The following is a 12,483-nucleotide window of genomic DNA, read 5'->3' as shown; positions in this document are numbered from 1 at the left end:
GCTTGAATTTATGTTGCACTGTGTCTTGGTAATGCTGTGGTCCTCCCAGCTGTAGCTCTCCACCTGATCTATCCCAGTTTTATTCCTATCTTCTTTCTGCTATTACAGCCCACCCTAAAACAGGAACCCTAGAGCTGAGTCTAGGGGTCCGTGAGGCTTTCCCTATCCTGGCCCCATAAGGTCAGTGCTGCTTTCACCATTTACAACCATTCCAACTTGCAGCTGGTGCCAGGTGTTCTTGCACAGTTGCACTCCCCCAGAGGTCCTCAGGACCCTCCTTTGGATCACGTGGGGCACATCCATCCCTTGTGGAGCTCTCCTTTAATCCTGCAGCTCTGCAGCCCGGCTGCATCACCCCCTCTTACTCCTCTTTGCACATAAGGGAGCAAATCCCAGCGAAAGGAACTGATCAGCACAATCTAGGAGGTGGCTCAAGGAATCATCACCTGCAGCATCCTGCACCTCTGTTGCTTGTAGCATCAGCAGCCTCCTGCTGGTTCCGCCTCAGTGGCTGAGGAGCAGTAGGTCGCATCTTTGTGCTTGACATTCTTGTGTATTTTGCTTGGCACTCACATTCATGCAGATCATAGAATGGCTTAGGTTGGAAGGGACCTCAAGAACCATCAAGCTCCAACCCCCCTGCTGCAAGTAGGGCCGCTAACCTCCATATTTGATACTAGACCAGGCTGGTCAGGGCCCCATTCAACCCAGGTCATAGATCTCTTTTGGTAGGTCTGTCTTTGTGCTGCAGACTCCTCCATGCAATACTTGTTGCAAACATTCCCTTGCCCACTGAATGTCACTTCCCATGCAGGCTGCAGCATGATGAGCCATGATGCTCAGGGGAGATTCTGCACCTGCAAAGCCAAGCTGCATGGGATGAACTCAGAAACAGATTGCAGGAATCCACCCCATCCCTTTGGTTGCAGGTGGTTTGTGGGCACCTCACCGGGATTTGGGCACTGAAAGTTGCAGAGGTGAAATCTCAGCCTGTGAAGCCTCAAATTAATAAGCTTTTCTGCAGGATGAGAGATTTTCCTGCAGCCTGGCGCCGCTGCCTGCAGGCCCAGAGCCCTCAGGCTGTGATTTAGGAGAGGCAGGTGTAAATGAAAAGCATCCGCACGCATTTCGGCTACCGATCTCAGGCGCCTGGCGTGCAGCCCAGCTGCTGGGCTCTGCCTCCGCGTCCCTGTGCCTCCTCTGTCCCCTTCCTTCATAGAATTGTGGAATGGCTTTTGTTAGAAAGGACAGTAAATATCACAGAATGGCTTGAGTCGGAAGGGATCTTGAAGGTAATGGGATTATGCAAAGGTTTATATTGGAAGGAACATTAAAGATCATAGAACCGTAAAATAGCTTGGGTTGGAGGGGACCTTAAAAGCCCATTCAATTCCAACCCCCCTTCCATGGGCAGGGTTGCCACCCACTAGATGAGGCTGCCCAGGGCGCCGTCCAATGTGGCCTTGAACACCTCCAGGAATGGGACACCCACAGCTTCTCTGGGCAACCTGTGCCATTGCCTCACCACCCTCTGACTTTAAAAAAAAAAAAAAAAACTTCCTAATATATTGCCTAAATTTTCCCTTTTATTTTAAAATCAATCCTCTTTGTCCTGCCACTGTCTTGTGGGAAAACAGCTATAAAAAAAGGCAAAACACAGAGAGTTTTATTAAGCTTCAGCATTTCAGCTGATTTCCAGCTCCCCTTCCACTGTGCAACAGTGTTCTTCTTGCTTAGCCTGAGATCATAAAGCTTAGTCATGGAATTCTAGCCATAGAATCACAGAGATGATGGAAAAGTTTGGGTTGGAAGAGACCTTAAAGACCATCCAGTTCTAAGCCCATTCATGGGCATGGACACCTCCCTAGGTTTCCCAAAGCCTTATCCATACTGGCCTTGAGAAATTCCATGGAAGGGGCATCTACAATTCCTCTGGACAACCTGTTCCAGTGCCTCATCACCCTCATCCCAAAAACTTTCTTCTTAATATCTAACCTAAATCTCACCTCTTTCCATTCAAAGCCATTACCCCTTGTCCCATCACTGTATTCCCTGGTAAAGGAGTGCTAAGAACATCTTAATCCCTTCAGGACCCTGAAGTCCATTCACATGCCAGCATCTTCCACATGCAGAGCCAATCCAATATGCTCTCCCTCTGTCTCTTTTGTATATCCACATCCCATCCTCTCAGTGCAAATTTTCCACCTTTGGCAGAGCCATGAATTGTTCAGAGGGAGCTGTATTCCAGGTTGATCTCTCCCTCAAGCACTAGGAATTTGCCCCACAGCTCTTCCCAACCTATCTGTGTGCCTGGAGTGCTTACATTTGTCTCCTCACCTCATTAATCCCAAGGAAATCCTTTGGCATCTTAACTAATCACAGCAGGCTGACATCCTCCTCACACACGTATGAAAGGAGTGAATGTCAGATCCATTTCTGGGTTCCCCTGCAGAACTGATGAGCAGTTTTACCACCCACCTCCACCAAGCTGTTGCACCAGCCTTAACAATTTTGACTGACTGCTCTCCTCCCATTTCTCTGTGTCCTGTTGGCTGCTCTTTACTTGGCTTTCTCTTGCTCATTTGTTGCTCGGGTGCTTTGCCATTGTATGTGTTAATAGGGTGCAAAGTGTGGGGTTGGGGTCCCTGACCTCTTCCAAATACAGCCTGAGGTGTTTCTTCTCCTCCTCCTGCCACAGCATGCTCTTGGTTTGGCTTCCTGCCCCTGATGTTCTCACCCAGGGGACCAAGTGGAGTCCAAGGCTTCCATCCCAGCCCACAAGAAACACAGAATCATAGAATGGCTTGGCTAGGAAGGGACCTTAAAGCCCATCTACTTCCAACTCCCTGCCACAAGCTGATTGCCATCCAGGTTGCCCAGGAATCCAACAGGCCTTGAGCACCTCTAAGGATAGAGTAACTGCAGCTTCTGTGTGCAACCTGTTCCAACACCTCACCACCCTCTGAGCAAAGAAATTCCTCCTAACTTCTAACTTAAATCTTCCCTCTTTAGTTAAATATCATTCTCCCTTGTCCTATCACAATCAGACTGTGCAAAAAGTCATTCCCTCTCCTGTTTATAAGCTCCCTTGAAGTACTGGAAGGTTGCAATGAGATCTCCCTGGAGTCTTCTCCAGACTGAACAAGCCCAATTCTCTCAGCCTCTTTCCTTAGAAGAGATGCTCCAGCCCTCCGGGCATCCTTGTGGCCTCCTTTGGATCTTCTCCACGTGCATTTGGATCCAGCTCCACTTCCATTCTGTGCTGCATTCCAAGAAGAAGAAGAAGACCCACACCCCAAGGACACCTCCATGCCATGTTGGAAATGCCAGCTAGTGGCACAGGGCCATGGCGCTGGCGGGTGTTGTGGGCACGCTGTTCCCCTCCCCATAACTGCTGTCACCGCACTCCCCATCATCCCCTGAACCCCTAGCAAGGGGTGACTGAGGGCCACCATCCACCACTCCGTGTGAATCACCATCCCCCCCTCCACGTCCATCACCATCCACCGCCCCCGGCCCATCAGCGCCATCAGTCCTATCCCTGCTGCTGGGTGCTGTCAGCCAGGGCACGGCCAGGTACTTGTGCACCTCGATGGCTGGGCTGCGGCGGTCAGGGTCGAGCCGCAGCAGGCGCTGCAGCATCTCCTGTGCCCCACACTCAAAGCCACCCCAAGACTTTGGTGCCTCCCGTCCCACCGTGTCACCCTGCCATGCGCTGAAGGCTTCAAACTGGGGGTCAGGGCTGGCAGCTACAGCCCAAGGGAAGCAGCCAGTGCAGAGGCAGAAGAGCAGCACAGCGAAAGCCCAAACATCCAGGCTGGAGTCCAGCTCCAGTGTGTCAGAGCCCTGCAGCAAGCAGAGCTCCGGCGGAGCGTAGGGCAGCGCGCCAGACATGGCACCAATTTCCGAACCCTGCAGGCGGGTGAGCCCAAAGTCAGCCAGCTTCACACGGTGGCACTCGTGGTCGAAGAGCAGCACGTTGTCCAGCTTGACATCCCGGTGCACCAGGGCCCGGCTGTGCATGAAATCCAGTGCCTCGGCCAGCTGAGAGGCACAGCGCTTTACCAGCACCTCAGGCAGGCCCTCCTGGGAAAGGCAGCAATGTCACCAGCATGGGACACACTCCATAGCAGCCCCCAGAGGTACCCCTGCACCACAAAGGGGCTCCTGGTGCGCCACATGAGATTGCACTCCACTGCAAAGGGTGTCCATGCAACACTCTGCATGCACTGCGTGTTCCCATGCAAAATGTGGGCATGCACCATACTGAAAAATACGTGGCTGTGGAACCCACTGCAAAGGATCTCCTCAGGAATACCAGAGGCATGCACACTGCTGCAAAGGGTGTCCCCGTGCACTGCATGAGCATCTGCCCCATTGCAGAAGGCCTCCCCGTGAACGCCATAGATACACACCCCACTGCAAACGATGTCCCCATGCATCACACAAACATGCTCCCTATGGTAAAGAGCCCCCCCATGCACACAATTTCATACCACCGCAAGGTCCGCTTTGCTCCCCACCCCCTCCCTGTACCCACTGCAACACCCTCCCAGCCCCTTCTCCTCCCCAGCACACTGTTGTGCCCCCCAGCCCTGAGGCACACACACCCCTGGTGTGAGAAGGTTGCACAAGTCCCCAGCGGGAGCCAGCTCCTGCCCAAAGGCAAAATGCGTGGAGTTCTCAAAGGCAAGGGGGAGGGCATGGATGCAGGCAGCGTGACCAGAAAGGCACCGGGCTATGCAATACTCCCGCAGGAAAGCCCTTCGTTCTGTCCGTTCCTTCAGCATCAGCTTGAGGACCACTGGCGAGCCTGGGATGCAGGGAGAGGGTCAGCACCAAGGTTTCGGGACCACGTACATCATGAACATGCAACTCCAATGCAAAGGATGTCCCCATTCACATCACAAGCATGCAACCCCGCTGTGAAATGTGTTCCCACACACATGGTGAGCATGCAACTCCAATGCAAAAGATGTCCTCATGCACTACACAAGCATGAGGTGCAGCATTGGGGCAAAGACCCCACAGCTGCTCACCACCATCCCGGGGCTCAGTGAGCACCACATGGCCATAGGTTCCGCTGCCCAGCTCGCCCAGCACGCAGAACTGCTCCTCCAGCTCCTGCCACTGCAGTGCCCGGCCTGCCTGCACCATTAGCTGCTCCAAAGCTGCCGCATTGTCCTCCTCATCCTCCTCCGGCTCTGCCATGGCCCTGCAGAGACCAACACCATGCTGCAATGGCCCCAGGGCATGCAGAGGGAGTACCCAGATGGCACTGCCCAGTGCACACCAGTTTGGCCCAGCCTAGTGCAGCTCAGACCAATCTTGTCTAAAACAGCCCAGTCCAGCCCAGTTGAGCCCATTCAGCTCAGCGTTGTCCAGTTCATCCCACCTGAGCCCAATTCAGCTTAGTCTAACTCAGATCAGTGCACCCCAGCCCAGTCCAATCCCCGTCCAGATGTAGGGAGCATCCCAAAGGGGAACAAGCAGAGTTGTGACACTGCCCCATATCAGCCCCACATCTCACCCCATGTCACCGCATGGCAGTGGGTCAGCTCTGCCACTTCCACGTTCCTCCATCCCCAGCTGTGCAGCAGGATCTTTGACCTACTGCCACTACCAGATATATGGGACAGCAACAAGAGCCCTGTGCTCCCCTATAGCCCTGCTGCAGGGCTGTAAGGAAGCCACAAGCAAAACACAGGTCGGGGTTGCACAGGGACAAGCAAGCAGCCTCACCTGAGTCCCTGAAGTGTCCCTGCAGCACAGCTTTGTGCCACCAGCCCCACGGCGCCCGTGGCCGTGACTCAGATTTTCCTGCGCACTCCGACACCGCCGGACCCAGGGCAGCGCTGGGCCGTGTTAATCTGTCCCAATGGATTGGGAACATGTGCAAGGCACAAGGCGTGCCGAGAGCCAAAGATAGGAAGGGGCAGGACAGACAGGGCACGGTGTGTGGACAGACAGACAGGATGCAAAAAGAGATAGAGCATTGCACGGGGACAGAGAGAGAGCATGAGATGCAAAGAGAGCAAGGGCACTGTGTGGGGACAGACGGAGAGCATGCAGCATGGGACAGACAAACAGACAGCCAGAGCATGAAACAGCATGGAGTGAAAATTTAGCTTCTCCTAAGTCCACAGATAAGGAGGTTGTGTGTCCCAGTGTTCTAAAGGTTAAAGAAAGGCTAATTAGATTAAACTCAATATTATTAAACATTGGATTACCTTTATTAATACTGATCATTGTTCTGTAAGTTTTAGTGATTTAGTCAGGCTCAGGGTGAGGGGAACACAAAGGATGCATCTGCGTGTTCCCCCTTATTCTGCTCTTAGTGTGGGCTGCCTGGTGTCCCAAAATCAAACTTGCCCCTGCTCCACGAAAAAGTGTGGGGCTGCACCAAAAGACGTGGGGCTGCACCGTCTGCTTCAGAGCCCATTTCTGTCTCTCCCCCTTTTCCAACATCCATTTTTCCCCCTCGAATTCCCACACTTTCCTCCCTCACCTCCCTGTTTCCCACCACCACATCTTTCCAGTTGCCACGACCACATCCCTCTCCCCAAATTTACACATCCTCATGTCTCTCTCTCCCCCTTTTCCCATCCCTATATCCTTCCTTCTTCTCACTTCCCCCATCCACACCCTTCTCTCCCCACTTCCCCATATCCTTATACCTCCCTTTTCCCTCTTTTCCACATCCATATCCCTCTATCTTTTCTCTATCATATCCTTTCCTCTTCCTCGTTTCCCATATCCCTATACCTCCTTCTTCCAGTCTTCCATATCCCCCATCTCTCATTTCCCACAGCCCCAGTTCTTACATCCATACTTTTCCCTCTCCGTTTTCCCACATCCTTGTATCACCCTTTTCCCTTTTTTTCAACACTCATTTACCTTCTTCACCCTCTTTTTCCATATCCCTATGCTTCCCTTTCCCCATTTCCATATCCACATTCCTCCCTTTTCCCATGCCCATATCTCTTTGCCTCCCTTTTCTTGCATCCATACCCTTCCCTTTTCCCTATTTCCCACAGCCCCATCTCTCTCTCTCTCCCCTTTTCCCCACATCCTTATGCCTTCCCTCTCCCCACTTTCCATAACCCCTCTCTCTACCATTTTCCACAGTCCTATCTCTTCCTCTCCCCCTATCCCATGGGCATATCCCTCCTCCTCCCCACTTTCCACACCCATATCTCTCCTCCTTTTCTCTTTTCCTACATCCTTATGCCCTCCTCTTCCATTTCCCATATCCACATCTCTCTCCCACCCCTTTTCTTTCATCCTTTCCCATGCCCACATCCTTTCCTCTCCTTTTAATCCTGTGGTAGTGGAAGTGGAACTAGATGGGCTTTACAGTCCATTCTGTGCCATTTCATGATTCCTCACATCCTTATCTTTCCCATCCCTATATCCTTCCTTCCTTCCCACAGTGTCATCCCTCCTCTTCCCATTTCCCATGACCATGCCCTACTCTTTCCCCATTTCCTATGCCCTTTCCTCACATCCTTATCCCTCCCTCTTCCCTATTTCCCACTGTGCCATCTCTCCCTCTCCTTTTTCCCACAGCCATATTCCTGCCTCTCCTCAGTTCCCATGACCGTATCTCTCTCCCCTCCCTTCCTTCAACTTTTTGCCACTCTCTCCCCTTTTCCCACACCCTCTTTTTCCCAAGACCACATCCCAGCCCATTTCCCACAGCCCCATCCTTCCCTCTCTCCCCATAGCTGTTCCCTCTCCCTCCCCACCTGCTCTTTCCCCTATCCCAGCTGCTTGCCCTGACCCCAGCTGTCTGGGCCATAATTAACCCCTGACACATAATTAACACCTGACAGCACATTAGCAGGCCCTGCTGGCACCTGGAAAGGTCACTGAGCTGCACCTCTCACCCTGTCCTCTCCAATCCCATTACAGAGAGCAGATGCTGATGGTGGGGGTGTCCCCTTGCTATGGGGCAGCGGGTGTGGGGCTGACTGCTCCGTCACCATCCTGCCCCATTGAAAAGCATCAACAGAGTCCAAAGCAGGGACGAGGCCTAGCGCCAACTGCATGGCATCCAGCCCTGCGGGGGTGGCTGGGGGCGGGGGCACCGACAGCTGCTGGGACACAGAAATAGCCAGGGCCAGGTGGCAGAGCTCAGCCTTGGGGATGCAGCCAGGACCTGGTCCTGTGCCGAGTCTCAGTAGTTGAGGCCAGCCCAGTGCCCCTGGGCTTGACCCCCACATCCCTTTCTGCTGGGGGCAAACTCCACTCCCCCTTCCATAAACCCCAATGCCCCCATTGCTGAGCTGCTGCACTGCTGCCCAGTCCTCCATGCTGTGACATCTGTAAACCCTGCCCCCGTTGCCCCCACTGTCCAATTATGTGCCCTCCCAGCCCCATTGCTTCACTCCCATCCTTTCCCACAGCTCCCAATACCCCCACTCCTTGCCCTTCCACAAACCAACGGCTTCCTTCACCCCATAACCCACCTCATGGTTTCCCATTGCCCCATATCCACCCACTCGCACCCCATCTCCCCTCTGGCTGCCCCCCCAGCAGGGACTGGCCCCAACCCCACATCACAGAGCTGCTGGCTGGGTGCCGAAACCATGCCCTGGCAGCAGGTGCCGGCAGCAGACAGGTGGCTGGTAGGATTAGCACTAACGAGTCGTTTCATAATGGGGTCAAGAGGCCACAGGGGGGAGGGGGAGACAGGACAGGGGGACTTCAGCAGCACACCTGGGCCTGCCAGGACCCCAGCACCCAGTGTGGCACTCCATTCCGGTGTCACACCACTGCCCTAATCCCTGCAGCCCTAGGCAGGTTCCATGTTCATGGATGCTGCTCACTTTTAATGACACTATTAAAGGAATAGGGCTGGGGTGGGGGGTGGCAGCGGATGGGGCTGAGGACCTGGATCCTTTTTGATTTTTGACCCTGCCTGGATTTGGGGGGTCTTGCTTGCATTTTGAGTCTTTTTTGGGCTGGGAGTTCTCTTTGGACAGGGAATCCTGATTGTGCTCCTCTATTTGTGCTCTCCTATTTGGTTTGGGGTTCTGTTTGGCTCTGGATCCTGTCTGGATGTGGGGTCTTGTTTGGGCTCTGGGTCCTTTTTGCTTTTGGGTCCTATCTAGGTTTGGGAGTTTGTATTTTGGGTTCTGTTTGGGATGAAGGCCTGTTTGGTTTCGGGTCCTGTTTGGGCTCAGGATTCTTTTGGGGCTCTGGGTCTTGTCTGGATGTGGGATCTTGTTTGGGCTCAAGGACCTGTTCTGTTTTGGGTCCTGAGTTCAGGGGTCCTGTTTATATTTTGAGTCCTGGTTAGTCTTGGGGACCTGTTTGGTTTTGGGTTCTGTTTGGACTCAGGATCCTTTTGGGGCAGGGGATACTGTTTGGGCTCTGGATTCTGTTTGGGTTCTGTTTAGACTCTGGGTCTTGGCTGGATGTACGGTTTTCTTTGGGCTCTGGGTCCTTTTTGATTGTGGATCTTGTCTGGTTTTGGGAGTCCTGTTTGTATTTTGGGTCCTGTTTGGGCAGAGAGTTCGGCTCAGGTTCAGAGTTCTGTTTGGCTTTAGATCCTGTTTGCACTCAGGATTTGTTTGAGTTGCAGTCCTGCTTGGGCTCGGGGTCCCGTTTGGGTTCCTCACACAGATGCTGCAGGAGGGACAGATGCAGTTCCTGACACTAGTGGGGACAGCGCCATGATGCTCAGGGATCCTGTAAAGAGAGAAGATTGAGCATGGCTGAACCCTGCTCCACAGGGCCCCGCGGCCATCACCAAACCGTGGCGGCAGCCCCACACCTGGCATACAACTCCAACATCCTCGCGATGGGTGCAGTCATGATATCCCCATGCACGGTGTGCGCAGTCCTGCAGGCTCTTCTCCTGCCCTCGGCATCGGACGTCATCCAGCCAGATGTGCCCAACGCCGGGCCCGAAACGTGGCCGCTTCCCATCCATGCCCTGCGCCTCACCGCAGCCCAGCTCCCGGCACACCACAGCCGTGTTGGCCCCTCTCCATCCGTCATCGCACACTGTGCCCCAGCGCCCGGCTCGCTGCACCTCCAGCCGCCCCGCACAGCGCCTGGGCCCCCCGGCCAGCCGCAGCCTGAAGGGCTCTGCGGGGACACAGCGGTGACACGAGGTCTTGATGTGACGCGGGCCTCACTGTGTCCCCTCCAGGCCCTGCCATGACACCAGGCTTCATCATGTCCCCTCCAGGCCCCACCATGATGCCAGGCCTCAGTGTGTAGACACCAGGCCCTGCCATGATAGGCCTTGCTGTGTCCCCACCAGGCCCTGCCATGACACCAGGCCTCACTGTGTTCTCACCAGGCCTCAGTGTGTCCCTATTAGGCCCCACCATGACCCCAGGCCTTGATGTCCTCACCAGGCCTCACTGTGTCCCCTCCAGGCCCTGCTGTGACACCAGGCCCCGCCATGACACCAGGCCTCACTGTATCCCCACCAGGCCCTGCTGTGACCCCAGGCCTCCCTGTGTCCTCTCCAGACCTCACTGTCTCTCTCCCACCATGACACCAGGCCTCACTGTAACCCCATAAGGCCTCACTGTGCCCCCCCCGTGCCCTGCCATGACCCCAGGCCCCGCCACATCCCCATTAGGCTGCGAAGCCCGGTCCTGCCCCACGCTCACCCTCGCAGTTGACAGCAGCCACGTGGTTGGACGGACAGGACGCAGCGTCACCTGGCTGCAGCTCGCAGTGCTCCAAGTCCAGCTCCTGCCCTGCACACAGCACCTGACGCAAACCCACTGTGTTCGCCTCAGCCATGGGTGGGCTGCAGGGCACCGGGACGGCACGGGGGCGGCCGCAGCCCAGCTGGCGGCACAGGACGCGGGCAGCTGCAAGGTCCCAGCCCACGGCACAGACCGAGGCCCAGGAGCCAGCCTGCAGCAGCTCCACGCGGCCCTGGCATCGGGAATGGCCGCCGGAGAGCTGGGCAGGCACTGCTGGGGAGAGCGGGAGAGTGAAGTGTGGCCTTCCCAGTGCAGCACCAACCTGACCAGCACAGCCCCAGTCTGCCCAGTGCGGCACCAGTTTGTTTAGTACAGCACCCAGTCTGCTCAGCACAGTCATAGCGAAGCCCCAGCCCAGCTCCAGCATGCCCAGTTCAGCCCCACACTGCCCAGTTCAGTCTCAGTCTTCTCAGCTCAGTCACAGCAAAGCCCAAGCACAGCCCCACTCTGCCCAGTTCAGCCCCAGTCTGTTCAGCATGGTCCCAGCACAGCCCCACTCTACCCAGCTCAGCCCAAGACTGCCTAGTTCAGTCCCAGTTTGCCCTGCTCAGTCTCAGTATTCCCACCACACTCACAGTGTGCTCAGCACAGCCACAGCACAGCTCCTGTCTGGGTCTCTGGGTCTCACTCCCAATCTGCCTCATTTGGCCCCAGCTCGGCATCAGCACAGCCCTGGTCTTCCTATCTTGGCCCTTGTCTGTCCAATTTGGTCTCAGTCCGTCAAGTACAGCACCAGCATGGCCCAGTCTATCCAGAACAGCCCCACTACAGCTCCAGTGTGCCCAGCTTAGTCCCGGTGTGCCCAGAACAGCCCCATCACAGCTGCAACACAACCCCAGTCTGCCCAGCACAGTCCCAGTATGGTGACCCAGCATAGTCCCTGTGTAGCCTGTCTGTCCTGTACAATTCTAGTCTGCCCAGTAGGCTGCCCAGTACTGTTCCAGTCTGCCCAGTTCAAACCATCCCACCTGTTGCCCATGCCCTGGTGCCTGCCCATCCAGCAACTGCTGTCCCCCAGGCACCCAAATGGTATATGTGGGGACATCCCAGGACACCCAGTGACCCCCCGTGATGCCCAGTGACCCCTGCTGACATCCAGGACACTCAATGACCCCAAGTAACACCCAAGTGAACCCCACTGACACCCAGTGACACCCAACATACCAGAACCAATCACGGCACCGCAGCACAAAGCTGAGGGGGAGAGAAGTAGGAGTTGGAAAGAGACAGAGACATCCACAGACCATCCAAGACCCTCAGGACCCCCCAGCCCACTGACACACAACATAAAATGTTTTCCCCCCAGTTCTGTGTGCCCCCAGCTCCATACCCCTCCTTTTCCTTCAGTTCTGCCCACCATGCATCCCAGCTTTGCCTCCCCATGTGCCTCCACCTCTGTGCCCCTCATTTGCCTCCCATCTCTACACCTTCCATTTCCCCCAGCTCTGCACCCCCCATGTCCTCACCCAGGCACAGTCCAAGGCTACGCAGCCCCCCCATGCTGGCAGCAGGGCCTCCCCAGCCACTGGGGCCACCCTTTTAACAAGGGGGCCGCGGAGGGGGGGCAAGGGGAGGAATCGAAAGCTGAGAGCAGGAACCCCGCAGCAGCCAAGCAGGCGCCAGGATGGGATGAGTCCTTCTCTCCCTCTCTCTCACCTCCCCTCCCCCTCTTTCACCATCTCCTCCTTCTCCTTCACCTTCTCTCTCCCCCTCCCCCTCCCCCTCTATCTTCTACCCCCTCTCCCCT

General features: G+C 55.4%; 2 protein-coding genes across 4 annotated transcripts; both read right to left on the bottom strand.

Moving 5' to 3' along the window:
- Positions 1–3,187: 3,187 nt before the first annotated feature.
- Positions 3,188–5,211, bottom strand: SBK3 (SH3 domain binding kinase family member 3). The gene is made up of 3 exons (XM_042829324.1): positions 5,040–5,211; positions 4,611–4,813; positions 3,188–4,086 (listed from the first exon to the last, which is right to left on the bottom strand). Exons 1-3 carry the CDS (start codon positions 5,209–5,211, stop codon positions 3,331–3,333), a joined length of 1,131 nt encoding a protein of 376 aa, XP_042685258.1. The 3' UTR covers positions 3,188–3,330.
- A 3,602-nt stretch (positions 5,212–8,813) lies between these two features.
- On the bottom strand, positions 8,814–12,319 carry LOC122165931 (CD5 antigen-like). Of its 3 annotated transcripts, none has more exons than XM_042829326.1 (5): positions 12,203–12,319; positions 11,901–11,930; positions 10,635–10,949; positions 9,782–10,098; positions 8,814–9,696 (listed from the first exon to the last, which is right to left on the bottom strand). In XM_042829326.1, the coding sequence occupies exons 1-5, from the start codon at positions 12,234–12,236 to the stop codon at positions 9,688–9,690; spliced, it is 705 nt and encodes a 234-aa protein (XP_042685260.1). In that variant the 5' UTR covers positions 12,237–12,319; the 3' UTR covers positions 8,814–9,687. The 3 variants fall into 3 exon arrangements, with proteins under 3 accessions (XP_042685260.1, XP_042685262.1, XP_042685259.1); XM_042829328.1 differs by having other exon boundaries at positions 10,635–10,946; XM_042829325.1 differs by having other exon boundaries at positions 10,635–11,930; positions 12,203–12,242.
- Positions 12,320–12,483: the final 164 nt, after the last annotated feature.

This window comes from Centrocercus urophasianus, unplaced genomic scaffold, assembly GCF_019232065.1.
Source record: "Centrocercus urophasianus isolate 14NV4802_14NV808 unplaced genomic scaffold, USGS_Curo_1.0 seq_305, whole genome shotgun sequence".
Taxonomy (NCBI): domain Eukaryota; kingdom Metazoa; phylum Chordata; class Aves; order Galliformes; family Phasianidae; genus Centrocercus; species Centrocercus urophasianus.
This window is presented reverse-complemented; position numbering and strand designations above follow the sequence as displayed.

Excerpts from the sequence above, each read along its gene's own strand:
- SBK3 (XM_042829324.1), bottom strand. The coding sequence starts at position 5,211 with ATGGCAGAGCCGGAGGAGGATGAGGAGGACAATGCGGCAGCTTTGGAG. Across the intron at positions 4,814-5,039 it reads CACTGAGCCCCGGGATGGTG|GCTCGCCAGTGGTCCTCAAG; the intron begins GTGAGCAGCTGT and ends CCTGCATCCCAG. Across the intron at positions 4,087-4,610 it reads GCAACCTTCTCACACCAGGG|GAGGGCCTGCCTGAGGTGCT; the intron begins GTGTGTGTGCCT and ends TGCCTTTCCCAG.
- LOC122165931 (XM_042829325.1), bottom strand. The coding sequence starts at position 11,103 with ATGCTGGAGCTGGGCTGGGGCTTCGCTATGACTGTGCTGAGCAGACTG. Across the intron at positions 10,099-10,634 it reads GGCTGCTGTCAACTGCGAGG|AGCCCTTCAGGCTGCGGCTG; the intron begins GTGAGCGTGGGG and ends GTGTCCCCGCAG.